The sequence below is a fragment of the Cyprinodon tularosa genome, unplaced genomic scaffold (genome assembly GCF_016077235.1).
Source record: "Cyprinodon tularosa strain WSP-4 unplaced genomic scaffold, ASM1607723v1 ctg5, whole genome shotgun sequence".
NCBI lineage: Eukaryota > Metazoa > Chordata > Actinopteri > Cyprinodontiformes > Cyprinodontidae > Cyprinodon > Cyprinodon tularosa.
This window is the reverse complement of record NW_024039229.1, coordinates 4,214,791-4,242,778: the sequence shown is the minus strand read 5'-3', so window position 1 is coordinate 4,242,778 and position 27,988 is coordinate 4,214,791. Positions and strand designations below refer to the sequence as shown.

Here is a 27,988-nt window from a genome sequence, read left to right as displayed (position 1 = left end):
TGATGTAGGTTAATTAAATTCATAAAAGATGTCAGGACCTAATGATATCTTTTGTGTTAAATCTTTCCCTTAAAGTCTGTAGTTCATTTTTCCTCCTGTTTGTCGATGAACTCTTAGTTTCTCACATTATGAGACCTGGCTGACATGTTTAAAGTGACGTATTGAGATATTTTATTTAAAGAAACGGCGACTCCCAACCTGAAGTGTTTGGCTGAGAACGTTCTGGTGTTTTTAGCTGCATATAGATGGTTAAAAATCCACTTACTGAATACATTTTAAAGGACTTAAATTCAAGAAATATGTGCAAAAGTTACTTATTTGTGTTAAAGACAGGCTCTCTATGTCTAAAAACTTGAAGCTTTCTCTCTCTCTGGTTCTTTTTCCCAAATAAGTCACTCGGGATAAACTCTTCAAGTAACACTTCATAACTTATATGTATTAAATAATATTAAATAACCAGGAGACATGACAACAGATTCTGATAGAAATTGTAATCTTACTCAGATCAGAGAAGTTGCTTAGAGTTTACAGAAGGCAGCTGCTCACCTCTCAGGAAGTGGCCCCGATTAACAGTTAAAGAGGCATTTTATACATCTCCAGTCTGCCGCATCATTACGTCACACACGTTTTCAGATGAGGGGACATCCATGGCTCCAGCCTTATCAAAATATTACACTTTGTTCTAGCTGAAGGACGCCACTCTGCTTCTATTCCCAAATATTCGCCACGTACAGAATGAAGATTATAACTGTATATCTGGACAGGATCTGTCTTAACTATTGTGGAAAACGTCTGACCGCAACAGGCAGCTAATATTAAAGTATGATAAACTAACACATCATCAATTAATAATTCGTAATGTGTTGTTAAGGATGGAGCTCCATGTGGATATCTAAATATTTCCAAACTGGAGAAAACCAGTTCCAAAGAGGTCCTCAGTCCGAGTTGGATTGATTCTCCCAGGTTGCCAAACAGTTAAAGGCTAAAGGACATTTGCTTTTGTTTGACACCTTGCAAGGGCATCAGAAGCATCATTTATGATTAAAAAAATCTGTGCAGATTTGCTGCTTCGTTCATATTTAGCAGGGAACGTAGCAGCGAGGTGATGCTAATTACAGCACAGAGATTTTTATTGCTTTGCTGTGCTGAAGAGAAAATAGTTTCTGCGCATCAGTCTGTGGCGGTTTGGAGGTCCATTCAGAACTAGCTGAGGTCTGTCGTTAAGATCTACATCCTAGAATCTACAGGCAGCAGTTAGCAGGTTAGAGGTTAAAGTTCAACACCAAGTTCAACAGAAAAGAGAAAATACCGGACAATGATCCTAAACTCAGCAGCAGAAATAGAGGAGCTGAAAGAAGAAGAACCGGGATGTTGCAACGGTCTAGTCAAAGTCTTGAATCAAAGGTCTTTTTTTTTTTTTTTTTAACAGTGTCCTGTCTGGCAATGTGGCAATAAGAATAATTGTCTTGATGCAAAAAAGAGTCCAACAGATTTTACTTTCACAAGTGGAGCAGTACGGCTATAGCCATATTGCTCCACTTGTTTCATGCATATAAATTGCTTTATTATAATTATGCAGGGAGTTTTACAGATTTTATGGACACTGCAATGTAAATAGAACAGAAGAAGAAGAAAAAAAGAGAAAAGATGAAAGAAAGAGGAGATAGAAAGGAGACAATGAATCAAAGGTCTGGTAGCTGAGCAGAAACAAATATCTGCAACTTTCATTGGATCAAAGCAATGCTGACCCAAACAGACATAGAACCACTGCTGAAGGTTATCAGCAGCTTTGGGGTCTTAGAGTTTAATTAGCTGGATAAAATATTTAGGCGATATCCAATGAAAATAACCTGATTTACCAAAGTTTCCTTTCAAAGAAATCAGATGTTTAGAGGCTCAACAGTGCAAACCTGAACAAACAGACACTCCGGTGCCTAAGAAAACTACGGAAGAGGATTAGTGGCACTGAAAAAAAAAAAAAAGTTAACTGATTTTTAAATGTTATTTCAGTTTAGTATGGGAAAAAAGTCAGAATTCTGACTTTTTTCTCAGAATTCTGACTGAATTCTGACAATAAAAAAAGTCAGAATTCTTAGATTAAAGTCAGAATTTTGAGATTAAAGTCAGAATTCTGAGAAAAACGTCAGAATTTTGAGATTAAAGTCAGAATTCTGAGATTAAAGTCAGAATTCTGAGAAAAACGTCAGAATTTTGAGATTAAAGTCAGAATTCTGAGATTAAAGTCAGAATTCTGAGAAAAACGTCAGAATTTTGAGATTAAAGTCAGAATTCTGAGATTAAAGTCAGGATTCTGAGATTAAAGTCAGAATTCTTAGATTAAAGTCAAAATTTTGAGATTAAAGTCAGAATTCTGAGATTAAAGTCAGAATTCTTAGATTAAAGTCAGAATTTTGAGATTAAAGTCAGGATTCTGACTTTTTTCCTATACTAAACTGAAATAACATTTAAAAATCAGTTAACTTTTTTTTTTTTTTTTCAGTGCCACTAATCCTCTTCCGTAGAAAACAGAAAGTCTGGTGCAGTCGAGTTATTAATTTATTCCCCCATTCAGCCTCCCTGACCTGTCAGCAGGTTCAGCCTGAAACAATAAAAACAAAGAGCGTCACACCAGACATGTTCTCCCGACACGTTACAAACCTAACAGATTAAATAAGAGAGTTAGGAGGAGGGTCAACCTTTTTTTTAAATCGTTAAAATGTTAGATCAGTTTTTAGCAAACTGTAACGATCCCCATGCTGTCGACCATCCCAATAATATCTCACTACTTACTCACTTTCAACATGTTACTCAGACTCCAGCGCTCTTCCTTCTCCTCATGACCTTCCTCTTCGTTTCTCCTCCTCTTCAGTTCCACGACAAGATGGACCCCCTGCTGGAGACTCTGGAGGGGGCGGTGCAGCGGCTCCGCATGCCCCCTCCGGTCGCCGCCGAGGTGGAGAAGATCCGGGAGCAGCTGGCGGAGCACCGGGCTCAGGTGCTGGAGCTGGACAAGCTGCTGCCGAGCTTCTCCGCCCTCTGCTCGCGTGGGGAGCAGCTTATCGGCAGAGCGGCCCACGACGATCCGGCTGCTGAGGGTGAGAGGCTGCCCTGGAGTTACCTGTTAATGTTTCGATTGAGGACCTGACCTTTGACATTCATCCATCCTGTCTAACGCAGCCGTGCGCTCCCGCCTCCTGCGCCTTCGTTCTCTATGGGATGAGATCCGCCAGCGAGCCGAGGAAAGAGAGACCAAGCTGAACGACGTCCTGGACCTAGCCGGGAAGTTCTGGGCCGATGTGGTGGCTCTACTGAGCACGCTCAGAGACTCCCAGGATATCGTGAGAGAGCTGGAGGACCCAGGGGTGGACCCGTCGCTCATCAAACAGCAGATCGAAGCAGCTGAGGTCCGGAACAAGATCCTGACGGGAATATCCCGCTTGTAGAGCCTCGTTTTCTGTCTCAAAGCTAAATTCCTCCATGCAATGTGTTCGCCAGGCCATCAAGGCAGAGACGGACGGCCTGAGGGAGGAGCTGGAGTTTGTCCGGACGCTTGGAGCTGACCTCATCTTCGCCTGTGGAGAAACTGAGAAACTTGAAGTGAAGAAGACTATAGATGAGGTGAGGTGCTCGAACTGAAACAGGCTGAAAGTTCAGTGATGAGAAGAATATTCAGGTTCTCACAGTGATGCTAATCCCTCCTTTGACAGATAATATTATCCACGTCATCCTGACCAATCAGAAGAGACACATTTACAGACATTTTTGTCTTTTCCTCTCAAACTACCAAAAATGAGTTTTTGGTTCTGGTTCTGCTGGAGGTTTCTTCCTGTTAAAAGGGAGTTTTTCCTCTCCACTGTCGCTACAAGCATGCTTAGTGTGAGGGATTGCTGAAGAGTCAATGAGTCGATGCAATCAGCTGGTTTTCCTTAGATAGAAAACTTTGAATCAATTTGTTGGGTAACAAATGTTGGGTAATTAGAACAAGAAAGGTTGAGAAAGAGAGAAGGATAAAAAAGGGGTCGTTAATTAAACAGGATTTAGTTCAAATATAAAAGAAACATCGATTATCAATCAAACAAACAATGAACAATTTAATGCAAATGAAGGGAGCAGCAATGCATGCACGCCACTGACGCATTCTCATGTTGGCCGATACGGTACAAGAAAAAAACTCTAAAATATCATCCAGTCGACTGGTTTATCCGTTTATCTCCTCTACAGATTATTTTATTTCAGTTTCTTTTTCTGTCAGTGATCTCTGCAGAGAGGAGAGATGTTTGCATGATCGACTGTTACATTTACGACTATTGTAAAGAAAGAAAGAAAAGGAGGAATGTTAGGGATTTGCAGGGAAAAGACAGACGGATGTTCCTCAGTGAGCTCTTTGACATCGTCTCTGTGTCTCGCTCTCAGATGAACGGCGCCTGGGAGGGTCTGAACCGAACATGGAGGGAGAGGATGGAGCGGCTGGAGGAGGCCATGACCGCCTCTGTTCAGTACCAGGATGCCCTGCAGGTTCGTTCCTGTGACTCCCTGCCTTTTCCTCATAGATTGAGCTCATGGGAAATACTCCAGGGTTTTCGCTGTGATTCTGTAGTGTTCAGATTTCTGTGTGTTGTTTCCAGTCGATGTTTGACTACCTAGACAACGCTGTGATCAAGCTGTGCGACATGTCGACTGTAGGAACTGATCTGGGAACAGTCAAGCAGCAGATAGAGGAGCTAAAGGTTTGTTTTTCTTTACGATCATTCTTTCAGACGTTTTGTATAACTTTGGGTTTGTTTTTAAAAATTAATCATCTTCCTCCTCGTCCCTCTGACTCTGAGCAGCAGTACAAGGTGGACGTTTACCAGCAGCAGATTGACATGGAGAAGCTCTGCCACCAGGGGGAGCTGCTGCTGAGGAAAGTGTCAGATCAGACTGATCGGGACATGATCCAGGAGCCGCTGACTGAACTGCGCCACCTCTGGGAAAACCTGGGCGAGAAAATCACCCAAAGACAGGTGATGGAGATGAAAATGAAGCTGTTTTTTTCTCTCTGAGTGATGAAGGCATTTGGGATGTTTGAACGCTTTAATCTCTTCTTTCTCCGCAGCACAAGCTGGAGGGCGCCCTGCTGGCTCTGGGTCAGTTCCAGCAAGCTCTGTCTGAGCTGCAGGCCTGGCTGAACCACACTCACACCACTCTGGACACGCAGCGACCCGTCAGCTCCGACCCGAAGGCCATCGAAATCGAGCTGGCTAAACACCACGTGCGTCCGGACCCTGCGCCGACTCCTTAACCGCCGTGTTTCATTTTTTACTCCAATGAAATCTCCTTCTCCTCCCCCAGGTTTTGCGTAATGACGTGCTGTCCCATCACGCCACGGTGGAGACCGTGAACAGCGCCGCCGCCGAGCTGCTGGAGTCCTCCCCGGGCGACGAGGCAAGCCACCTGCGGGATCAGCTGGATCAGCTCAACGGGAGCTGGGAGAGTCTGCTGTTGAAAACCAAGGAGCGACAGAAGCTCCTGGAGGCCGCCCTGCAGCAGGTAGGCGCAGCAGTTCCAGTTAAAACACGTCGGAGTCAGATAAACGTGGCTCAGTTCAGAGCGTCTCCTCTCCCACCTGTCTGTCTGTAGGCTGAAGGTTTCCATGGTGAGCTGGAGGAGTTCCTGCAGTGGCTGAGGAGGACGGACAGCCAGCTGTCTGCAGCCAAACCAACAGGAGGCCTCCCAGAGACCGCCAGGGAGCAGCTACAGCAGCACATGGTGAGGAGGAGTCAGATTACATCCAGGAGGAGAAATAATCCCAAAACACACTGAGAGTCGTCCTTTAAGCTTCCAGATGCACCTTTTAGCTCCTTTTTAGAACCTTAGATGATATCAGATTGTTGTAGCAGTGCTGCAAAACTGAAATGTTCATGTAAAACAGAAGCTCAGCTCGTCCAGATGGTCTTAGCATGCGGTCCAAATCAAACTTTAATAAGCTTTATTGTTCCGCAGGAGCTCCAGGCTCAGCTGAATCAGCGAGCAGAGCAGTACCACCGCCTGCTGGACCAGGGGGAGTCCATGCTGCTGGCCCGCGGAGGAGAGGAAGCGGGACCTGGAACCACCCAGACCCAGCAGAACCTGGCCATGCTGCAAAACAAGTGGGCCGGCCTCAACACCAAGATGGAAGACCGCAGAGTAAGTCTGGGGATTTCGCCCGTGAAGCCTTTCATATTTCTGGTTGGATGGTTTTTTATGTTAAAAAAACAAAACAACTATCCAGGCGAAGCTGGAGGAAGCTGTTTCCTTGGCAACGGGTTTCCAGACATCCCTGCAGGACACCATCAACTGGCTGACGCAAGCTGAACAGACCCTGAACATGGCGCAGCCCCCCAGCCTCATACTGGACACCGTCCTTTTCCAGATTGATGAGCACAAGGTGAGCTCTGGGTGTCTGTTCATGCTGACAGACGTCTCATCATCATTATGTCAGAGGGAGGAAAGGGAGGGAAATTAAAAAAGAAAAATATGTAGTAGAAACTATAGATTACAGTTATATTAATAAACTCCATAACTACAAAGTGTGAGCCGACAGAATAGACAAAGTCTGAGTCAGAAAAAGGAGTGAATGTCTGGTTGCCTTGGATTTAATCTTGTTTTGTGGTATAAAATAGTTTTGTTATTAAACAGGAAGTGAGATATTTTTTCCTTAGTCTCTATTTGCTTAAAGTAAAAGAAAAAAGAAAAAAAAAATCCTCCAAGTTTTTGTTTTTTTACTTCATTGATTTTATTGTGAGCTAAAAAAGCCATCTAGCAGCCGACACCCCTTTCAGAGACATAGACTCCATTTACTCTACCCTTGAAAAACCGATCCATGCCGAGACCGGTCCGAGCTCTGATCAGTTAACCAGGCCGAGCTCGGTTCTGACGACCGTTTACACATCCCGCTATTTCGGTTCCTCGACTCCTCGCCTCCTAGTGACGATCTGCGGTATTACTGCCAGTATTGAAGGAGGAAATTAAGCAGTTGGTGGCGGTAATGCACCAAAAGTTGTTTGCCAACCGCCATTAAACACAAGAAGAAGAAGACGAAGACGGAGGGAATCAAGCAAATCAAAATGGCGGCGCCCGTCACATTCAGAAAGTCCTGCTTGATTATTATTGCTGTACTTCAGTGTTTGCGGAGGTTCAAGCGAAGACGGCAACCATTATTTAAAATGTTGCGTGGAGAAGATTTTGATTATTATTGTTTATAGTTGTTCTTCTGTTTTGTGTTGGTTGGCAAGCAACTTCTGGAGGGGCATTACCACCAACTACTGGAATGGAGTGTGGATCGCGATGTGCAGCCAGACGGAGATGACGCGTTCTGCTCATGCGTTCTTGTTATCAGAGAACCGAGCCAGGGAAAAACCGAGCCGAGCCCACCTCTGGAACTGGTCTGCAGTTAGCGCGGTTCGGTTGTGTCTAGCTCGGTTCAGTTCAGTTTGCTTTCCATTTACACATGATAAGTTATCTCAGTTACTGAGCTCGGACCGGTCTCAGCACAGTTTTTAAAGGGTAGTGTAAATGGGGTATTAGACAGGTATTGGGCATTGCAGGCTAACAAGATAAGCCAGAAAACCCCCATTCTTAAGGGGTGAACCCCTCCGTCCGGTTCAGTTTGCATGTTTTCTAAAGGCTTTGTTGGTCCACTCTATAAAGCCTTGAACTTGACGCTATTTCTGGCATTTTGAATTGAAAAAGCTTCCTGGATGGGAAGCGAAACGCCTTCAAACTTGGCTACAAAGTCCAGTGGATTGTTTTTTAACTTTTTTGGAACAACCACCTTGCATTATTAGCACCAGTCAGTTTTTTTTCCAGCATCATGACTTTGAATCAATGGTCATCTAAAACTTAAGGGCTTGTAGGTTGGTTCTGCTCAGTGAGAGCAAAGGAAGGCGCTTCTAGGTTAGCATTGTTAGCATTTGGTGTTATTGCTAACCGTGAGCAGAAGCAAAATTGTTGAAATTGTTAAATGAGGAAGTTATGTCTCCCTGAAGGCAGTTGCGCCTCGGGACTTCCCTACCGCTTCTTTTCCTGGGAGCAAGTTGTTTACTGCTCTTAACTCAAACTGGGTAAAACCATATAAAAAGGACTATAAAAACAGGACTAAAAAAGTAACAGAGTTTATTCCAGATCAGGTCGTTACAGGACAGAGAAAATGCTTGGAGCTTGCACAGCTGTGGGCTCAAAAAACGTCAGCGAACATCCGGCAAAGATTGACCCCCGAAGAAGGTCATCTTCTCCTTCTTATACCTCATGAGTCTATGTGTTGGATCAGGTGGATGCTTAGCTGTCCGTATCAGAAACTGACACGCCATCCATGCCCTGAACTTTAAGCTTCTTGCCTCTATGCCCAAGAATTACAGATTGCTTCCCTTTATCAGACCGGCTCCAAGATGTGCTCATATCCTGTGTATCTTTAAAAAACAAGAAGGCTGTCCTATTTAGATGACCTCTGTACACACAGTGACATCCACAATGTGAAGGAAGGCCTTCTACTCTAATCTGGCTAACAAAGTAACAATGCACATGATGTATAAAGAATAAACCTAACAAAATAAAATCAAAAATATATATAAAATTAGAACAGAGACAATCAATTTAGCAAAATAAAAAGGGATAATGTAAGGATTATAGTAATAAAATAATACAGTTGTAAGGAAACCTTCCTCAATTTTAATGTAAATTTTAATTTTATGTTGTTACGATGTATAAATTCTGTCCTTGGCTTCAGACTCTGACTTTATTTGATTGTTCTGTGTCCCTGCAGGTGTTTGTGAACGAGGTGAACACCCACAGAGAGCAGGTCCTGGCTCTGGAGAAGGCTGGTTCTCAGCTCCGCTTCGCCAGCCTGAAGCAGGATGTGGTTCTGATCAAGAATCTGCTGCTCAGTGTCCAGGCCCGCTGGGACAAGCTGGTGCAGCGGTCCCTGGACCGGGGCCGGCATCTCGATGAGGCCCGGAAACGAGCCAAGCAGGTATTTTACGCATCTATTAAAAAAAGAAGAATAAGATACTGCAGGCATTGTTTTTTTTTTATTTAAGGTAAAAAAGTATATATTTTGGATCTTGAAATGTTTGGTTTAGTTCTGATGACTTCTGTTTAAGAACATAAATTAGGCCTTTTGTGTCTGAAAGTTAGAAATAAACCTTAATGTTGCTCTTAGTTTCATGAGGCCTGGAGGAAGCTGACAGACTGGCTGGAGGAAGCCGAGAAAAGACTCGATTCTGAGGTGGAGATCTCCAACGAACCGGACAAGATCAAAGTTCAGCTCACCAAACACAAGGTACCACAGAGAAGAACCAGCTCTAGACCGATCCAGCGGCTCTAGTTTCCCCAGGTGACGTCTCCTCACCCGAAATCTGTTTTCTCTCTCAAACAGGAGTTCCAGAAAGCGTTGGGGTCCAAGCAGCCCGTCTACGACACGACGGTGAGGTCTGGGAAGGCCATGAGGGACAAAGCTCAGCTGCCTGCAGATCAGCAGAAACTGGACCACCTGGTGGGGGAGGTCCGGGACAAATGGGACACCGTCTGTGGCAAGAGCGTAGAAAGGTACAGAGATGATGGCTGCTGCAGCTGCTTTTCATTTAACTGAAAAATCAAATAACATATTTTCTCTTATATCCAGGCAGCACAAGCTGGAGGAGGCCCTGCTGTTCTCAGGTCAGTTTGCCGAAGCTCTACAGGCTCTAGTGGACTGGCTGTACCGCGTGGAGCCCCAGCTGGCTGAAGACCAACCCGTTCACGGCGACATGGACTTGGTTTCCAACCTCATGGATGCACACAAGGCAGGTTCCAATGCGGAAGAGTTAAACATCTACGTCTTCCTCTCCCAGTTTCAGAACGGCTCTGTTAAACTCAAATGTGCTTTGACTTTTCAGGCTTTCCAGAAAGAATTGGGCAAGAGGACCGGCAGCGTTCAGGCTCTGAAGCGGTCAGCTCGGGACCTGATGGAAACCGGGCGCGACGACACGGCGTGGGTTAAGGTTCAGCTTCAGGAGCTCAGCAACCGCTGGGATACAGTGTGTGCCCTGTCCGTCACCAAGCAGACCCGCCTCCAGCAGGCGCTCAAACAGGTCAGAGGATGAGACCCACCCACTCCCCTAAACGCCAAAACACAGAGACGTAAATAATTCTGAGCTACAACGAAAGGGATGAGGAAAGCATTTGTAAACTGAGAGGAAAATCCTCCCCCACGGCATGCTGGCGCCACCACCATGTTTTACTGAGTGGGTAGTGTATGTAGGGTGATGTTCCCTAACAAACTGTATTGATACAGATTTTAAAATAGTGCTGATCTCCATCAACTAGCGGTTTTTTGAAGGCTTTGGTTGTATTGTTTATTTTAAGGCATCAGACTGAAATTAGTGCATTGGATTTCCCTCCTTTGTTCGTCTACAAAGAGTGTAGACAGTTTCTCAATTCGCAAAAACGCGAATGCAGACTCATGTCCTCGCCACGTATGTTCTTGAGAAGAACGCAGGCAAGTGTGGACTTGGGGAGAACAGGAGCACGCAACATAAATATGGGTCAACTAGAACAAAAGTATATCGATGACGTCACCACACTGCGGCTCGTCTGGAGCTGCATTTCACTTCCTGTTATTAATAGCCTCTATATCAGGGGTCACCAACCTTTTTAAGGCTGAGGGCTACTTCATGGCTACCGAGTCATAGGAATGGCTACCAATACTGACCTATGAACTGGAGGGATCAGTGTTCACCTACAGTAAATCTCATCCATAAAAACTCATTTTTATTCTTGTTTTATTATTTTATTTATTTTATTGTCATTTGAAACCACTGAAATATGATGAAATAGTTAACATGATGAAATAATACATAAATGATTAAAAAGAAGAGCAACAGAATAAAAAAAAATTAAACTTACCCCACTGAGTGAATTCTTCTGTTTTCAGAAGACGAAGAGGGCACCCCATGTGGTCCTTGAGGACCCTGCGGGCACCGCGTTGGTGACCCCTGATCTAGAAAATAATAAATTCTTACTTTTTTTATTTAGTCGGGGAATAATAAAACAGTCAGATAAACACAAATAAGATTAACATTTTGCCAAATAAAACAAAAACATCGGCATTAGAGTCAGCGGTACTTCACACACGGCTATGCTGAGAGACCGCCGCTGCAGACGGGCTAATGTTAGCCCTGGCTACCAGTAGCCTCAGAGGTCCGCCGGTTGCCGCGGTCAACATTGGAACTTTAAAAAAAAATATGCAGTAAATCTGTAAATTGGTCATATAGTGACGCTTAAAAGTATAATATTCTCGCCATAAATGATCTTAAATCATACTTTTGTAGAACGACGGCAACAGAAAAGAGAGCTTTCAACTTAATACTCTGAGCTCTGTGAGCGCTAACCGGGAAGCTGCTCTAGATATACATCCAGGCCGCCCTTGATTTTATTTTGTTAAAAAGACCTAAAAGACGTTTTTTCCCTCCCCAAAAATAGTAAGCATACTAAAATATAATATGTTAAACATTATTAATGTATTTCCTGAGAAAATAAATACCTTAAAATCCTCTCTGTTTTATCCCTCTGTGCCCGATCTGCGCCGGAAATGGCATCCTATGCTACTTCCGGAAGCTAACTTTTTCGGCTTTAAGCTTAACCCTTTAAAGCCCGATCCAAGAATAAAACAAAACAGAAAATTACTTTTTTTTGGTTTGAAGTCCTTATTTGGCCTTTAAACAAAATATGTAAAAAGAAAAAACAGAAATACATTTTTGATATTAATGATTTATTACTATGCGATAAGTCAAGATTATTTTTTGTGTAGTCTTCTACTGGCTGTTATCAGGTATATCTGATTGTGTACAATAGGATTTTGAGCAAAGTTTTTACCATTAAATTATGCAAAAGGTGTCAGACGCAAAACATTTCAGAAACCGTATGTATCAAATATGATACATTTGGCATTATAGGGTTAAACATAAATCTAGTCTTTTTAAGTTTTGTTAATATTATTGTATATAGTGCGTAATCTAATGAAAGAACCAAATATGCAGATAAACATAGTTCAATCATATTTTGCCGGACTGCTCTGAGCATGTCTGATGATGAAATCATAGAAGCAGTTTAACAAAGAAAATGTAAAAAGTTTCAAAATTGTCTCACAAAAGTCATAAAATATTTTTTTTAAAGCTGTATATTAGCATTCTTTAGTGAGTTAAGGATAGAAATAAGTAATTTTAGCACCATAATTACATTATTTATGGACACCCGGATGTGTATCTGTTCACGGACAAGTCTGCTCTGATGCATGCTGGGTAAAGAGGGCGAGGTGAGAACAACATCCGGGGACTTTGTCCGTTCTCTGTCTTCTTGTTCTTGTGAATTGGAACAGTACCTGCGCTGAGGCTGATGACGTTTTCCGAGTAAACGAGCGCATGAGAACGCACAAGTACACATATTAAGAAATGGCCAAAATTTCGTTTTGTACAGCTTTCAGAGAGTTTTAAAAACATCACTAACTTTTTCCCTCCCACATCAGGCGGAGGAGTTTCGCACAGCCGTCCAGATGCTGCTGGAGTGGCTGTCAGAGGCAGAGCAGACGCTCCGTTTCCGCGGCGTCCTCCCCGAAGAGGCCGAGACGCTGCAAGCGCTGCTGCACACGCACCGGGACTTCATGGGCACGGTGGAGGAGAAGAGGTCTGACGTTAACAAGGCTGCTGGCATGGGGGAGGGCATCCTGACTGTATGCCACCCCGACTCTATCACCACCATCAAACACTGGATCACCATCATCAGGGCACGCTTTGAGGAAGTAAGGCTCGGATGCTTATCCTGGTTTAATGAGTTCAGATGGACGTTTGGGTTTTATGAAACCAAAGATCCAGAACCGATTAGTTCTATCTGTGCTGCACAGGTGCTGACGTGGGCCAAACAGCACGAGCAGCGGCTGGAGACGGCTCTGACAGAGGTGCTCAACAACGCCAACCTGCTGGAGGAGCTGTTGTCATGGTTACAGTTGGCCGAGACCACGCTGGTCCAGAGGGACACGGAGCCGCTGCCTCAGGACATCCCACAGCTGAAAACACTCATCACAGAGCACCAGGTGGGCTGGCGGGGACTCGTTTATGTTCCCAACGTTCAGTCTTCTCCTGGATTTGGTTAAATCACTGCTGATGTTCCTGTTTTCCAGACCTTCATGGAGGAGATGACCAGGAAGCAGCCAGATGTGGACAAAGTGACAAAAAGCTACAAAAGGAAACCAGCGGAGCCTCCCAGCAGCCTGGCTGAGAGGAGAGGAGCTCGTACGTCACCGTTACTCAGCCTCCAATGCTGTTTCGCCACAGCTGTAGGTTCACGCTTCACATTAAAGCCTCTGCTTCTCTCCAGGTAAACACCAGCAGCAGCACCAGCAGCAGCCGAGCATGCAGGTTTCAGGGGGAAACCCGCGCCTCAACCAGCTCTGCGCGCGCTGGCAGCAGGTGTGGCTGCTGGCTCTGGACCGCCAGCGTAAACTCAATGACGCTCTGGACCGGCAGGAGGAGGTGATCCTTTACGAAGCAAAAAACTTCTTTCCTTTAACTATGAACCAGCAGAACAATCTTTTAGAAAATCACTCAAAAGATTAAATTTTTTGTATGCATGTGGCCTAAAGTTGAGATCATCACTCACCAAAGGAGAAGAAAATAGAACCTTTTCCTGATTAGAGGAAAAAATGCTTTAATTCGGATAATAAATGCTGAATACTGCGGGACAGAAAACTCTAGAAGTAACTTTTAATAAATGGATGACAGAACCTCTGAGTTTTTGGTACAAACGATTAAAAAGCCTTTATAATACGGAGGAGTGAAAGGCTAATGCTACAGTTTCCACTAGAGGAACTAGAAGACAGAATAATGATTGGAGAGAGGATTAATTTCTAATATAACTCAAAATTTCTGTTAGAAAATTTAGATTTTTTTCCTTGTCTTAAACTACAGCATCTGACTTATAGCACATAAAAAAGAATCTTGTTGGAATCAATGTGAATGCAAATGGAGATGAAGTAGATTTTAACTTTTTTCCAGATTATGCGCATCTCTATCAGGTATTTTTTAGTATAGCAAGTCGTTAGCCTCTCCACTGTGGCTCCAACTTTAACCAAAAACAAAACATTTTTGCTGATTTTCTGTCTTAAATTCAAACAGAATGAAACTGCACTGGAAAAAAGCAAAATCTAGATCAGTCATTTTTTCTTAAAATAAGCGCATTTGTTGTTGAATTGAGGAGGTAAAGGAGGGATTTTGCCAATGGAAAAAGGCAATTTAGATTCAGAATTAGAAAAAATGCTATTGCATTGTCTTACTTCAAGTGCATATCATCGAATTATCTTATTTTAAGAGTAAAAATACTCATTCATTGGCAAACTATCTCATTTACCTATTCAAATCAAGGGTAAACACACTTAATTAAAGAAGTTTTTACTTTTTCTAGATCATTTTTCCAGTGTGTTACTACAACAAATTAATTAAACACTTAAATTAAAAAGTGTTAATTTCCCACATTTATCACAGGGTTTCCGCGGGTCTTAAAATTCATAAAATTTTTATTTTTCAATTTAAGGCCTTAATTGGCATTAAAATTCATTAAATTATCGTGGCAATTAAAATTCTTTATTAAAAAAAATGTTTATAAAAACAATTTCATCAGATACATTATATTGCGATATATTTGCGCGGAACTGCTTCCGGTTGAACGTAAAGCCGTGTTCGGAAAAGATGCTCGGGGCGGAGAAAAAGCTAGAGATTGGAAAATGCATTAAAATAATTTCTAATAGCATTAAAAGAGCATTAAAAAGCATTAAATTAGAGTTACTCATTCCTGTTTAAGCGCTGTATCAACAAATCAAACTCTATAAATTAAATATTTATAAATGTTGAGATGCCTTTTTTTCTCCAGAACCGTTTTGCAGCTCCACATAAATTTTGGTTTGTTGATCTTTGAGCTTCAGCTGATTAAAATCTAGATTAAAATGTTTGCCAATTGAATAAGTATTTTTACTCTTAAAATAAGATAATTAGATAATTTGCACTTGAAATAAGACAATGCAATTATGTTTTCTTATTCTAAGTGTAAATTGTCTTGTTCCATTGGCAAGATGTCTTTTTTATCTCCTCAATCCAAGAAAAAATGCACTTATTTTAAGAAAAAAATCACTTATCTAGATGCTGCTGGATTTGTTCCAGTGGGAAAGATTGGTTAAAATAGAATAATTCCCTGAATCAGAAATGATTTGGAGAAGCAGTCGATCAGAGCTTGATTTGAAAAAAAAATTTGCTAATTGATCTGTCTTCCCCTAAAAGAGTTAATTTTTTTTTTTTCATGCAATTAAAATGTTTCATCTATTTGCAGCTCAGAGAATTTGCAAACTTTGACTTTGACGTGTGGAGGAAGAAGTACATGCGCTGGATGAACCACAAGAAGTCGCGCGTCATGGATTTCTTCAGACGCATCGATAAAGACCAGGATGGAAAGATCACGAGGCAGGAGTTCATCGACGGCATCTTGGCCTCCAGTACGTTCTCTGCTTCCCATCTAAACAGAGCCTCCCTTTCCAACTATAACATAAACAGCAGAAAATGGTATAAATATTAGTTTTTTTTTCCACCCTGATCAGAATTCCCAACCAGTAAGCTGGAGATGTCGGCCGTGGCGGACATCTTTGACCGAGACGGAGACGGTTACATCGACTACTACGAGTTCGTGGCGGCGCTTCACCCCAACAAGGACGCCTACAGGCCGACCACCGACGCCGATAAGATAGAGGACGAGGTACGGCAGAGACACGATGATAAAATCCCAGGATGAGCTCAGAGAAGCAGAGACAGAAACCCGGTTTGTTTGCGTCGCTGCAGGTCACCCGGCAGGTGGCCCAGTGTAAGTGCGCCAAGAGGTTCCAGGTGGAGCAGATCGGAGAAAACAAATACAGGGTGAGTCTCTGGTTCTGTTCCCCACATCTTCATGGATTTCTTTAAAAATAAAGTTAGAAATGTTTAATAACGCGGGTCAAACTGTATTTACAGGAAAACTCAGAAACTGGTTCACTCTAACAAGTTTAACAATCCAGGAAAATTTCTTAGAGGGTCATTTTTCCTATTTTAGGTGTCTAAGTTGGTGTTAAATAATCAAACTAAATTAAATAAAGTTTGAATTATTACACAGGTGTTAAGATTAAATTAACTTTTATCATTTTGTCAGATTATAACTAAAAAAATTTGAGTAAAAAAACATGGAAGAGAAAAGAAACTTGGTTGAAAATATAAAAAATCTGACATACATTTTAGTTTTTTATAAAAAACAGCATCATTAAACAGACTATTATATGACACTATAGATGTGAAGACATCATAGGATTGTTAGAGAACGTTTGAAAGCGTTTGTTTCCATGGTGAAACGTGGTGGTGGCACCATCATGCTGGAAGAAAGGCAGAGAACAGAGCAAACATGAGATATCCCATGATTCAAAGGCCCTCCTTCTAATTTCAGTAAAGTTGAGAAATTTTGTGAGCAAGAATTGTAATAAATATTTACCGGTAGATGTTTAAAGGTGATGGAGATGTACTTTTCAAAAACATGCAGCTGTGTCTTTAGTGTAGAACCTGTATTTTTAGCATTGTACATGTGATTCATGGTGTAAATCCCAGTAAAACTCCCCAAAACCTCCAAGTTTGCAGGTTATAATCTGACTTTAATTCAGTTCGGTTTATTCATATAGCGCCAATTCAACCAGATCATCCAGTCAGATTGATCGAAAGTTTTCTATCTAAGGAAAACCAGTTGATTGCATTGACTCGTAGGCAATCCCTCACACTAAGCATGCTTGTAGCGACAGTGGAGAGAAAAAACTCCCTTTTAGCAGGAAGAAACCTCCAGCAGAACCAGGCTCAGTGAGAGCGGCCATCTGCTGAGGCCCACTGGGGTTCAAGGAGATTGAAATAGGGATACAGAAAGCAGCTGTAATAGGCGGCCCCGTCCAGGAAACACACAGCCAGGCAGACGAGCTCCGAGCCAGCTCCCATGTCAGAGGATGAAGAGAGCACATCCAGTTAGTCACAGTCAGAGAAACAGGACTACACTGAAAAACAGGCAGATCTCTAACATCTATAAACAAAGGTGTTGATGGCAGCTGCACAGCTTACATCAAACTTAGTTTAGCTCAAAAGAAAGACACTCTTTGTCTTCTCTGAGCTAAAGCTTTATAAAAAGGACCAGTTCTCCTGCAGTAACTTGTAAAAACAGTTTGGCTCAGTTTAGATTGAAAGCAAAGATTAAACTCAGTTCAGGCTGCGTCTGCACCTCAGGCTTTACTTAACCTCCCCCTTATAACTTCACTGCATTTTTATGTGATTGTTTCCCACATTGTGGCATCATGTTGTTTTTATAGGCATTCATCTCACCTGTTTCCACGTTTCAGTAACATCTCAGCTCTCCAGGACTTTCTGTCATCACCTGAGCTTTAATCCAAACCCATTTTATTTCAAATTAACTTTTAAAGACAGCAGGTTTGCTCAAAGAGGAGAACGCTGCCTCCTCTTTCTGTTCACTGGAAAAAATCCAAATCTAGATAAGTCATTTTTTCTTAAAATAAGTGCATTTCTTCTTAAATTGAGGAGATTAAAGAGATAGTTTGCCAATGGAATAAGACAATTTAGATTTAAAACAAGAAAACACAATTGCATTGTCTTATTTCAAGTGCATATTATCTAATAATCTTATTTTAAGGGTAAAAATACTCATTCCATTGGCAGATTATCAAATTTACCTATTCAAATCAAGGGTAAATAGACTTAATTTAAGACATTTTTACTTATTTTTAGATAATTTTTGCAGTATTATAGCGCTGCGTTCACATCCGGCAGCACAGACACCATCCTAGGATGAAGGAAATCTAAAAAGGAGAAAATCTGATCAAACTTTTTACAATTTTTAAAGGCACGTTTGAAAATTTGTATCAAAAAGTACATTTATTTGTGCTTCTTGTATTTAAAAAAAATAATCTGGGCTCAGGAACAATTTTCTTTGAAAGAATAAAGAATTGGAGCCTTTTTATTGTTGGGCGTTTATATACCCTGTTGTAATGATATACACTGCAAAAAATGTAGGGTAAATCTCAATACGTAATTTTTTCATAAATTAAGTGCATTTTTTCTTGAATTAAAGAGGTAAGTGAGACACTTTGTTAATGGAACAAGACTGTTTACATTTAAAATAAGAAAAAAATATTGCATTGTCTTATTTCAAGTGCATAATATCTAGTTATCTTATTTTAAGAGTTAAAATACACATTCAATTGACAGATCATCCTATTTACCTACTCAAATTAAGGGTATATACACTTAATTTTAGACTTTTTTTACTCATTTTTAGATAATTTTTGCAGTGTTATAGCGCTACGTTTACATCCGGCAGCACAGACACCATCCAAGGATGAAGGAAATCTAAAAAGGAGAAAAACTGATGAAACTTTTGACAATTTTTAAAGGCACGTTTCAAAATTTGTATCTAAAAGTACATTTATTTATGCTTCTAATATTTAAGCTCTGTAAAAAGAAAAAAAAAATCTGGGCTCAGGAACATTTTTCTTTGAAAGAATAAAGAATTGGAGCCTAAAAGTGACGATTTCTTTTATTGTTGGGCGTTTATATACCCTGTTGTAATTAAGATAATTTGCCAATGGAATGAGTATTTTTTAGTCTTAAAATAAGATAATTAGATAATATTCACTTGAAATGAGACAATGCAATAGTTTTTTTTTCTTATTTTAAATTTAAATTGTCTTGTTCCATTGGCAAAGTGTCTCAAATAGGGAAATCTCAAAAGGAGAAAATCTGATGAAACTTTTTACTATTTTTAAAGGCATGTTTCAAAATTTGTATCAAAAAGTAAATTTATTTATGCTTCTTGTATTTAAGCTCTGTAAGAAGAAAAAAACATTGCATTGTCTTATTTCAAGTGCATAATATCTAGTTATCTTATTTTAAGAGTTAAAATACTCATTCCATTGGCAGATCATCTTATTTACCTACTCAAATTAAGGGTAAATACCCTTTTTTCCCAATATATTTTATTGAATTTTTCTCTTTTAATGTACAATAAACTTACAAACTAACTTAACATTGCAGACTTGAACCTCTGCACACGAGCATTCACTCACGCACTCATCATTCAAACCTGCATTTGTTCTAAAATATACAAAACCCTTTACATTATGATACAGAAAAAATAACAAGACAATATGGAAATAAAAGCTGTATTCAAGACATCCTTTTAATAAGCTCCGCCTTCAGTCTCTATGATCCTCATATATGGCTCCCAGAGGTTCTCAAAGTCTTGCTGTATACCCGTGGCGATATGTTAGTCTTTCCAGTCCGAGTGAATTTGCCATAAAGGGTAAATACACTTAATTTTAGACTTTTTTTACTAATTTTTAGATCATTTTTGCAGTGTAATCATTTGTCTGTGTGTCTGTGCTGCCATGAACTCATCCCTACGCTGCAAAAACAATCTAGAAATAGGTCAATATTTCTAAAAATTAAGTGTATTTACCCTTAATTTGAGCAGGTAAATCAGATGATCTGCCAATGGAATGAGTAATTTTACTCTTAAAATAAGATTATTAGATAATATGCACTTGAAATAAGACAAATCAATTGTGTTTTCTTATTTTAAGTGTAAATTGTTTTGTTTCATTGGCAAAATGTCTCTTTTACCTCCTCAATCCAAGAACAAATGCACTTTTATTTTTTATTTTTTTTATTTTTTAAACAGTGTCCTGTTAAAAATGCACTTATTTTAAGAAAAAAATACTTATCTAGATTTTGATTTTTCCAGTGTAACATCCAGCATCCTCGCCTGGATCTTCATCACCCCTGTTTGCTCCATCATTATCCTCAGGGAAATTATGTCCAGCGTCAGCCTGCGGGACACTGGGACACTAACCGCCTCACCTCTTTATGTCTGCCTGCAAATGTCCTTTCTTTATCCACAGCTCTATATTATCATCACCATCATCATCTCGTCCGGTCACATGACTAACGTCCAGCTTGGTTTCAGTCTGAGAGACGCAGCCGTTCAGGAAGATGTTGTTCTCGCCTTTATTCTGTGACGTTATGTTTCATTCTCGCTCTGTTTCTCCCCCCCTCCCTCCCTTTGTGTCCCTCTGCTACGTGTCCGCCGGACTTTTTCTAGTTCTTCCTCGGAAATCAGGTAAAGTGCCAGCCGGCGGTGTGGACAGATAGGTGGAAGCTGCTTCCATGTTCGCCGCACAGGAAAATAATAATCCATTCTTCTGGTTAAACATGAAAAATCAGCTTGTTTTTTTTGGGTTAGAGATTAAAGAAGAGAAGCGGCGCTCCTCTGCGGCTGTGCGACGTGTTAGCAGCTTCCACCGTCTGCTTGTGTTCATGCTGTGATTTGTTTGACTAATTGCACAATGCGAGGCGAGTGACAGCGACACGGCCGGAGTGCTAATTAGTGGTTAGGTGAAAACGTGGCGTGCTGAAGCTGGGAAACGTCCAGAGGATTCCTTCTCTGCTGGTTTTGCTTGGAGTTTTGCTTTGCTGGGTGAACTTTCAACGATTTAGATTTTTTTCTTTTTTTGGGGACATGATTTGAAATTGAGGCTGTGGTTTTTGGGGCTGGGGGCAATCAGGGTCAGAATCGGTGCATGTCTGCATGAGTAGATTTAGGTTTGGTTGGTGGCTTTCTGGGTTTTAGATCTGAAACCATTTCAGCTGGATTCATTTTCTTATTCATCCTCTCTGAACCTCCTCAGTTCGGCGACTCTCAGCAGCTGCGTCTGGTCCGGATCCTGCGCAGCACGGTGATGGTGAGAGTCGGCGGGGGCTGGATGGCTCTGGACGAGTTCCTGGTCAAGAACGATCCGTGCAGAGGTGAGTGCTGTTCTCACACAGGACAGGACCACGACCGACGCTCTGTCTCATCGTGTTTCACACATGTGGACCTGCAAGAGTCTGACTGGTTCTGGACCTTTGAGGTTAAAAGCCGAAAGGCTTTTGGGGTTTTTCTTACTTTTATCAGCCTGTGTTTTTGCATTTTTGAATAAAAAGCATCTAAAAACGTCCAATTTACAACAGATTCCGCAACGGACCAGAATAAGAAAGTTTTAAAAATGAGATCTAAATCACAATACATTTGGGCTCCATTTCAGTTTGATTTGTCAAGCACTTATAAAACAAACACAGCTCACCAAAGTGCTGTACACTGCAAAAAATGTAAATCTCAATAAGTCATTTTTTCTTAAATTAAAGAGGTAAGTGAGACACTTTGCCAATGGAACAAGACAATTTACATTTAAAATAAGAAAAAAACTATTGCATTGTCTTATTTCAAGGTCATAATATCTAGTTATCTTATTTTAAGAGTTAAAATACTCATTCCATTGGCAGATCATCTTATTTACCTACTCAAATTAAGGGTAAAAACACTTAATTTAAGATTTTTTTTTTACTCATTTTTAGATCATTTTTGCAGTGTACAGGAAAAAAAAAATAAAACATCACAGATAAAAGAAAAAAACGGGATGAAAGATAAAAGGAATGAAAGGATAAAATAAAGCCTACTGCCTTGCTAGGTGTCAAAAGCCAAAGAGATAAGGTGGGTTTTGACGAGAGATTTAAAAACATTCGGAGAAGAGGCCTTTCTGATGTGCTGAGCGGGTCCAGAGCTTTAAAGTTGCTACAGTGAAAGCGCCTCTGAGCTTCCGCTCAGTTCTGGGCTCGCTTAGGAGCAGCTGACCTGAGAGAGCGACAGGTTCTATAAGGATTCTCAGAAGGGCAACCATTCTGGGTTTTTAAATGAATTATGGGGCAAGCACGACCCATATATGGAGGCCTTAAGGGCAGGCTATCCTCCCGCTGTAGTGTGTCGCAGTGAGCTTGTCGGAAGTATTTTTGATTTCATTCTTGTTTCTGAGCGCGGGTGAAAAACTCAGAGCGGAAGCACAGTTGGTTTTTGGGTCGTGTTGTTTTTTTGACTCGCATTATAGTGTAGGCTTCAAGGAAAAAAACTACAAAATGGCGACGCCAGTACTGGATTTTTTTTCTTTGTATTTAATTTTATTTTTTGGCATCGATCCTAGTTTTTTTAGTTACTTTTGGTTTGCTCCCGCTCCCGTCTGCTCCCGTTGATGTTTAATCTTGTACCGTCCCAATCACATGATCATTACTAATACCGACTCCCATCCCACGGGAATCCCGTGACCCGTGGGATTCCCAAAAAAATGTCAGTCTCTAAGGCCCAGTATTAAAGCGTGTTCTGCGCTATGTTTATTCCACGCCACGACGCAAGAGGAACAATCAGAAACTAGCTGTGGGTCTGTGAGAGACCGAGCCAGCCAAGCATGACGACACAGTGCTGATAGTCAAGAAAACTGGGTTTTATTTCTCCAAAGTAACAATAATCCAAACAAAAAATTCAGGGCCCTTAAAAGAGGTCAAACGAAGAGATTAACTAAGGGCTAAAAAATATCAAGTTCAAACATATGAAACCTCAAACTAACTGAACAAACAAAAACTGACCTGACACACAGCAAACAAAGACCAGACTGACACACTGAGGAAGAGGTAGGGAGAACATCTACACCAATTTAACAAAAAATATCTAAACAGTTAGCTTAAGGATTAAACTTAAATGACAATCATTAAACAAATTAACAAAATGAGCAAATCACAAAAGTAAGAAGAAGAAATGATGCAACATATTTAAAATGTTGAGTCCATGGTCTTCCCCCATAGTGGAACTCCAGATGGTACCACCCAATCAGTCCATGATCATGTCAGCCACATTCTCCCAGTTGATTGCACTCCCACAACACCAGAAAAGAAAGCACAAAATATATTAAGCATTTGACAAAATTAAATATACAAAAGTTACAAACCAATATATTTATGCTAGTGTGTATTAAAACTTATGAAAAAGTGGTTGTGTGTGGGGTTACTGACCATGTGACCATCACAGGGTCTAGATACAGCCGAGGCGATGAGGAAGTGGGGGCAAGTTTGTGAGACAACGGAGGGACATGAGGGTGAAAAAGGGTTCTAGCTGGTTCAATCCGGTCCGAGTCGATTCATCGGGTTAGGCTTCAACCAGTCCGGCTCTAGCGCTCTCACTGATGCATCCTGGGAAACATTTTTCAAGCTCCCTCTAACTTCCTGTCGTCCAGCCGTCTGTGAGCAGGGAATGCAGCGAAGTTCTTTCCCTCCGCCGACGTCGGTCGGTCGGTCCGTCTGTACTCAGAGTGGTGTCTCTCTCTCTCCCTCTCCGTCTCTTTGCCCCCCCTCCTCCTCATTTAAAGTCTTATTTCCGTGTAAACAGGCTTTTTCCTTCCCTCTGTCTCTCAGTACTTTCTGAAATTAGATCAGTACTGCATGATGCATGGTCCTCAGTTTTTCTCCCTCTTGCTCTCCTCCTCCTCTTTCTCCCTCCCTTTTTTATCTCTCCTCAGTTCAACATCCAGGACTTAAGATCCTCCGCTCCGATTCCAGTAGCTCCATCTCATCTCGTATAGGTTGGACTTCTCTCACATTTTCTCTGAGCTGCGTGTCTCTTTTTGTTTGGTTTATACCTGGATAGTCACCCCCAGGTGTCTCCTTCCTCCTCTTTTTCATGCTCTAACTCTTATTTCTGCCTCTATCTTTGTGAGTTATTATTTTGTTCGGGCTTGTTGCTGATTGTTATCTCCAGACTAACGCGATGTCTTCCCAGTCGCCCTGCTTCCTTCCCCTTGTCTGACCCAGCCTGTAAGCTTTGAGATCTTGAAATGTTCCAGCGTTTGAGGCAACAGACGCCCTCCCCCCTCCCTGCGTGTAGCTGAATTGTTTTTATCGGATGTTTCTGAGAAGTATCGACTCTGTGTGTGTTGTCTGCCAAACGTTCTTCATCCCGCCACGAGCATGCACTTATTTCACATTGTCTCTTGTGTGTCTCTCAGTGACAGTCACTCCTGGCTATTTCTGCTGCCGAGGTATCTACACTTCCTCTCTGTCTCTCACACCTTCTCATCTGTCTTAAAGCTCCATCTGTCTGCCTCCATCTTTAACATCAGCTGTCTTACATTTGTCCACGTTAGGGGTGGGAGGCAGAAGTCCGCCTGTGATACACGGCAGTCAAACAATTGCTGCTTATTTTACAATCCTAAATTGCAGGCATCCCTAAAGTCGGTCCTGGAGGGCCGCTGTCCTGCAGGTTTCAGAGGTTTCTCTGCTTTAGCACAGCTGATTGTGATGATTGCAGTTCAACAAAAGCCTGTTAATCAACGTAAATCAGCTGTTCTGGAGCAGGAAAGCCTCTAAAACCTGCAGGACAGCGGCCATCGATGCCTGCTAAAGCGGAATGTCTCAGTAAAAGAGGAAATGGACATTCAATCCGTCAGAAAATGGTAGAGATCTGACTCAGATAGCGGCAAACTGAAGTTCCTGCACCAAACAACAAGGAACCAAAGAAGTGCCTTATTCTGTAAATGATCAATGTAGAGCTCCAGAGTGTCGATCGATTGGTCCCACCCCTACTCCATCTATGTGTGTTGTTTCTGTTTTTTGTGCACAGACATGTTTGTCTCATGCTTTCTTCACTCGCATCCAAAGCAGGACTCGGCCAAACTCCTGGTCTTTTGTCCTAAAAAGCAGCTTAATGTTCTCTGTGGATTTGTTTTATTCACCGTCTAAAGAGCGGGGGTGTAGTGCTGCAGGACGCTTTGCAGGAGGCAGGATTGGACTTCCAGTAGCTATGGACGGAGAGATTATTGCTTTAGATAGTTTAGAGTCTAACCTTGTTAGTTTTAGCTAAATATTCACCCAACGTTAGAGCAAGAGAGAACGTGAAAAAATAAATCTAAGATGGCATTTCTCAGAGGTGGGTAGAGCTGACAAAAATTGCACTCGAATAAAAGTAGCAGAACCTCAACAAGTTATTCCAAAAAAGTAAAAAGAAAAACAATCCATCAGACTTTGAAGATGTTTTTGCTTCCCATCCAGGAAGGTTTTTCAATTCAAAATGTCAGAAATAGCGTTAAGTTTGAGGCTTTAGAGACTGGACCGAAAATAAGCTTTGTTTTGGCTTAGAAACATGCAAATTGGAAACAAAGTCCGATCCATCATACTTTGTTTCCACAAAATCTTGGAAAATAAAGTCCAGTGAATTGCTTTTTTTATTTTTTTGAAATTACTTCATAGTCGTGGATGACTGAAAATATTCACCAGCAACTTCAACATGTTTTTACTTTAAGCTTTTAAAAAGTACAGCGCAGTAAAACTACGGCTGCACATAAGCAGTAAGTTATACTTCCTCAGGTGGCTTTAACTGAGGAAAAATAACTACCGGTACTTACTACCAACCACTTTAACTAAAGTTAAAGACTTGACTTGGACTCGATGTCTGAGACTCGAGTCTCATTAACAGATTTTATCTGAAGAGTGAAAAGAAGCTGGTATTTATACGGAAGAGGATTAGGGCCACTGAAAAAAAAAAAAAAGTTAACTGATTTTTACATTTTTTCAGTTTAACATGGGAAAAAAATGTCAGAATTCTGACTTTAATCTCAGAATTCTGACTTTAATCTCGGAATTAGGCATTTTTTTACGTGCCAGAGGGGTCCCCTCATTAATGGAGGAGCAGAAGGTCATTAATACAAGAGAGCTAGTCTCTAAAACGGACATGGCTATGGCTGGATGCTAACATAACTGAGATTAAAGTCAGAATTCTGACATTAAAGTCAGAATTCTGAGATTAAAGTCAGAATTCAGAGAAAAAAGTCAGAATTCAGAGAAAAAAGTCAGAATTCAGAGATTAAAGTCAGAATTCAGAGATTAAAGTCAGAATTCAGAGATTAAAGTCAGAATTCAGAGATTAAAGTCAGAATTCTGAGATTAAAGTCAGAATTCTGAGATTAAAGTCAGAATTCTGAGAAAAAAAGTCAGAATTCTGACATTTTTTCCCATGTTAAACTGAAATAAAATTTAAAAATCAGTTAACTTTTTTTTTTTTTTTTTTCAGTGGCCCTAATCCTCTTCCGTATATTAAAGCTGCAGCTGCTGCAGATGTTTTACTGTGAAAGGATGAGCTTGATTATTGCCCACAAACATTACTAGAACATAATGTTCATGTTAGCTGCAGCTTTATGATGATTTTGGATCATCTAGGAAGCTAGAAGAGTCACACATCTGTCTCAAAAAAATAAAAATAAAAGCACTCCCTGTTACTTCCTACTTGTCCATTATGCTCTAACTTAAAACTTCTAGAAATGTGGATTTAGAGTGGGAAAAATAAAATCCTCCAAACCAGATACAGAGAATATTATCTTTAGTCAATGCAAATAAAAACATCTGCATTTATTTTTTCCAGAGCATAAATACCTTATTATATTTTTAATATGTTAAATATTAGATTATATGTTTTTAAAATGATTTGGATAATTTTTGCTCTTGGTAATAAATGTTTTAAGGTTCTTGTTGATGAAAATGAATATATTCAAAGACTGTTATTTGATCCATGTAGATGTAGTAATTAGGCTAAAACACTCGAAACTTGGAAAAAATGACTTCAACATAGTTAATAAAAGAACTAATTACAGTTTAGTAATCTGATCCACATCAGAAATATGTTTAAACAGATTCTTTTAAGGAGAATTCACTTTTTTTCATACCTGGAAGGATCAAAAATCAGTTCCCTATGGCTTAGAGGATCACTGTGATCTATTCTAAGAGGTTTAGATTTGAAGCCACCTTAGGAATACAGTTTTTAAAAGATCTCATGATTAAATATACAAAACACCAGAGAGATAGCCCATATCTAATGATTAAGACTGAAGAAGATAATTGGCTTTATTCAGATTCTTGTCATTAATGTCGTCCAGTTTCTGGATCATACTTGCAAATACAGGAGCAGCATTCAGTCTGTTTGATCAGGGGGTCTTTTTGGTCATTATTATTGTTTATTTGTTTAATTTGTTTTAATAAGAGTTTCAGGATGTGATTTAACATATTGTGAAAACAATTGCTTTATATAAAGTTACGTTATTTGGATAAAGGCTGTTGCAGTCCAGGACAGATTATGTTGAGAGCATATGAATTTGTAAGCACTACATCCCTGCTAGTCGACAACCAGCTGCATTTACGGTTCAAACATGCTAAAAAAAAAAAGGTAAACTCCTGTTTAATGTAATCTAGATAGAAGAGGGCGGAGTCTAAGACCTGGGCGTGGCCTGCCTTGGTTTCTAACGGCATTAAACGTGATTGCTGGTTGGTGGGAGACACAATTACAGGGTGCACCTGGCTGGCTGGCTTTATGTGGGGACGTGATTGCAGGCTGCGCCCGTTTAACCAGCCGGCCAGTTGCTCAGGACGATGGCCGCTCACTTTATTTTCTCTTTTAGTGTCTGTCCCGTCTGTCTTTTCAGTTTTTCCTCCTCTCTGTCTCTCTGTGGCTGGCTTATTTGTTGTCTGCCGGCGCTGCTGCACCACTTTCTGTCAAAGAATGCTGCTCAAGTGTTTTCCATCAAAGGGAGAAAACCTGAACAAGCCTGACCTGCCCCTCTTCAGTAAATATTTATGCTTACGCTGTGCAAATCCAGAGGACTTGGGAGGCTCCTCCGCAGCAAAAAGCACAAATTTCTCTAATTTAATCAAATACACAATGAAAGTGCAGCTGTCTTACAGTGATGCTATGAGAAACAGGTGTTTTGCTTTTATGGTTTTATTTAGATTTTGTATTTAAAGAGATGAAAAACAGGTTTTGCTCTTACTAACCAGGAGCCTTGACTTTCCTTCAGCCACTTAAACATCAATTCAGGTGATTTATTGTTGGAGCAAAGCAAACCTTTTGGTTCTTCTAGGATGAAGTAAACTCAAACGCATTTAAACAAAGAAAGCAACAATCTGCTGTTTGCCATTGTGAGAAGATCCTGCTCTACATCCCGAGCTTTCTCTATAAAAGTTACAAAGATTATTCTTGTTCAGAT

The 27,988-nt window shown here is 40.9% G+C and overlaps 1 protein-coding gene across 1 annotated transcript in view; it reads left to right on the top strand.

Annotated features, from left to right (window-relative positions):
* macf1a (microtubule actin crosslinking factor 1a) overlaps positions 1–27,988 on the top strand; it is a 191,739-nt gene that overhangs the window by 150,118 nt on the left and 13,633 nt on the right. Inside the window, exons 73-99 of the mRNA XM_038302834.1 lie at positions 2,870–3,095; positions 3,178–3,404; positions 3,496–3,618; positions 4,414–4,515; positions 4,626–4,727; positions 4,830–5,003; positions 5,096–5,251; positions 5,332–5,529; positions 5,620–5,748; positions 5,983–6,165; positions 6,251–6,406; positions 8,780–8,986; positions 9,176–9,295; positions 9,392–9,561; positions 9,638–9,797; positions 9,891–10,085; positions 12,518–12,790; positions 12,893–13,081; positions 13,169–13,280; positions 13,366–13,520; positions 15,367–15,529; positions 15,632–15,786; positions 15,870–15,944; positions 20,203–20,220; positions 20,789–20,906; positions 23,480–23,542; positions 23,966–23,998. Coding sequence (XP_038158762.1) covers positions 2,870–3,095; positions 3,178–3,404; positions 3,496–3,618; positions 4,414–4,515; positions 4,626–4,727; positions 4,830–5,003; positions 5,096–5,251; positions 5,332–5,529; positions 5,620–5,748; positions 5,983–6,165; positions 6,251–6,406; positions 8,780–8,986; positions 9,176–9,295; positions 9,392–9,561; positions 9,638–9,797; positions 9,891–10,085; positions 12,518–12,790; positions 12,893–13,081; positions 13,169–13,280; positions 13,366–13,520; positions 15,367–15,529; positions 15,632–15,786; positions 15,870–15,944; positions 20,203–20,220; positions 20,789–20,906; positions 23,480–23,542; positions 23,966–23,998 — 3,982 coding nt within the window. The remainder of the gene's footprint in view (positions 1–2,869; positions 3,096–3,177; positions 3,405–3,495; positions 3,619–4,413; positions 4,516–4,625; positions 4,728–4,829; positions 5,004–5,095; positions 5,252–5,331; positions 5,530–5,619; positions 5,749–5,982; positions 6,166–6,250; positions 6,407–8,779; positions 8,987–9,175; positions 9,296–9,391; positions 9,562–9,637; positions 9,798–9,890; positions 10,086–12,517; positions 12,791–12,892; positions 13,082–13,168; positions 13,281–13,365; positions 13,521–15,366; positions 15,530–15,631; positions 15,787–15,869; positions 15,945–20,202; positions 20,221–20,788; positions 20,907–23,479; positions 23,543–23,965; positions 23,999–27,988) is intronic.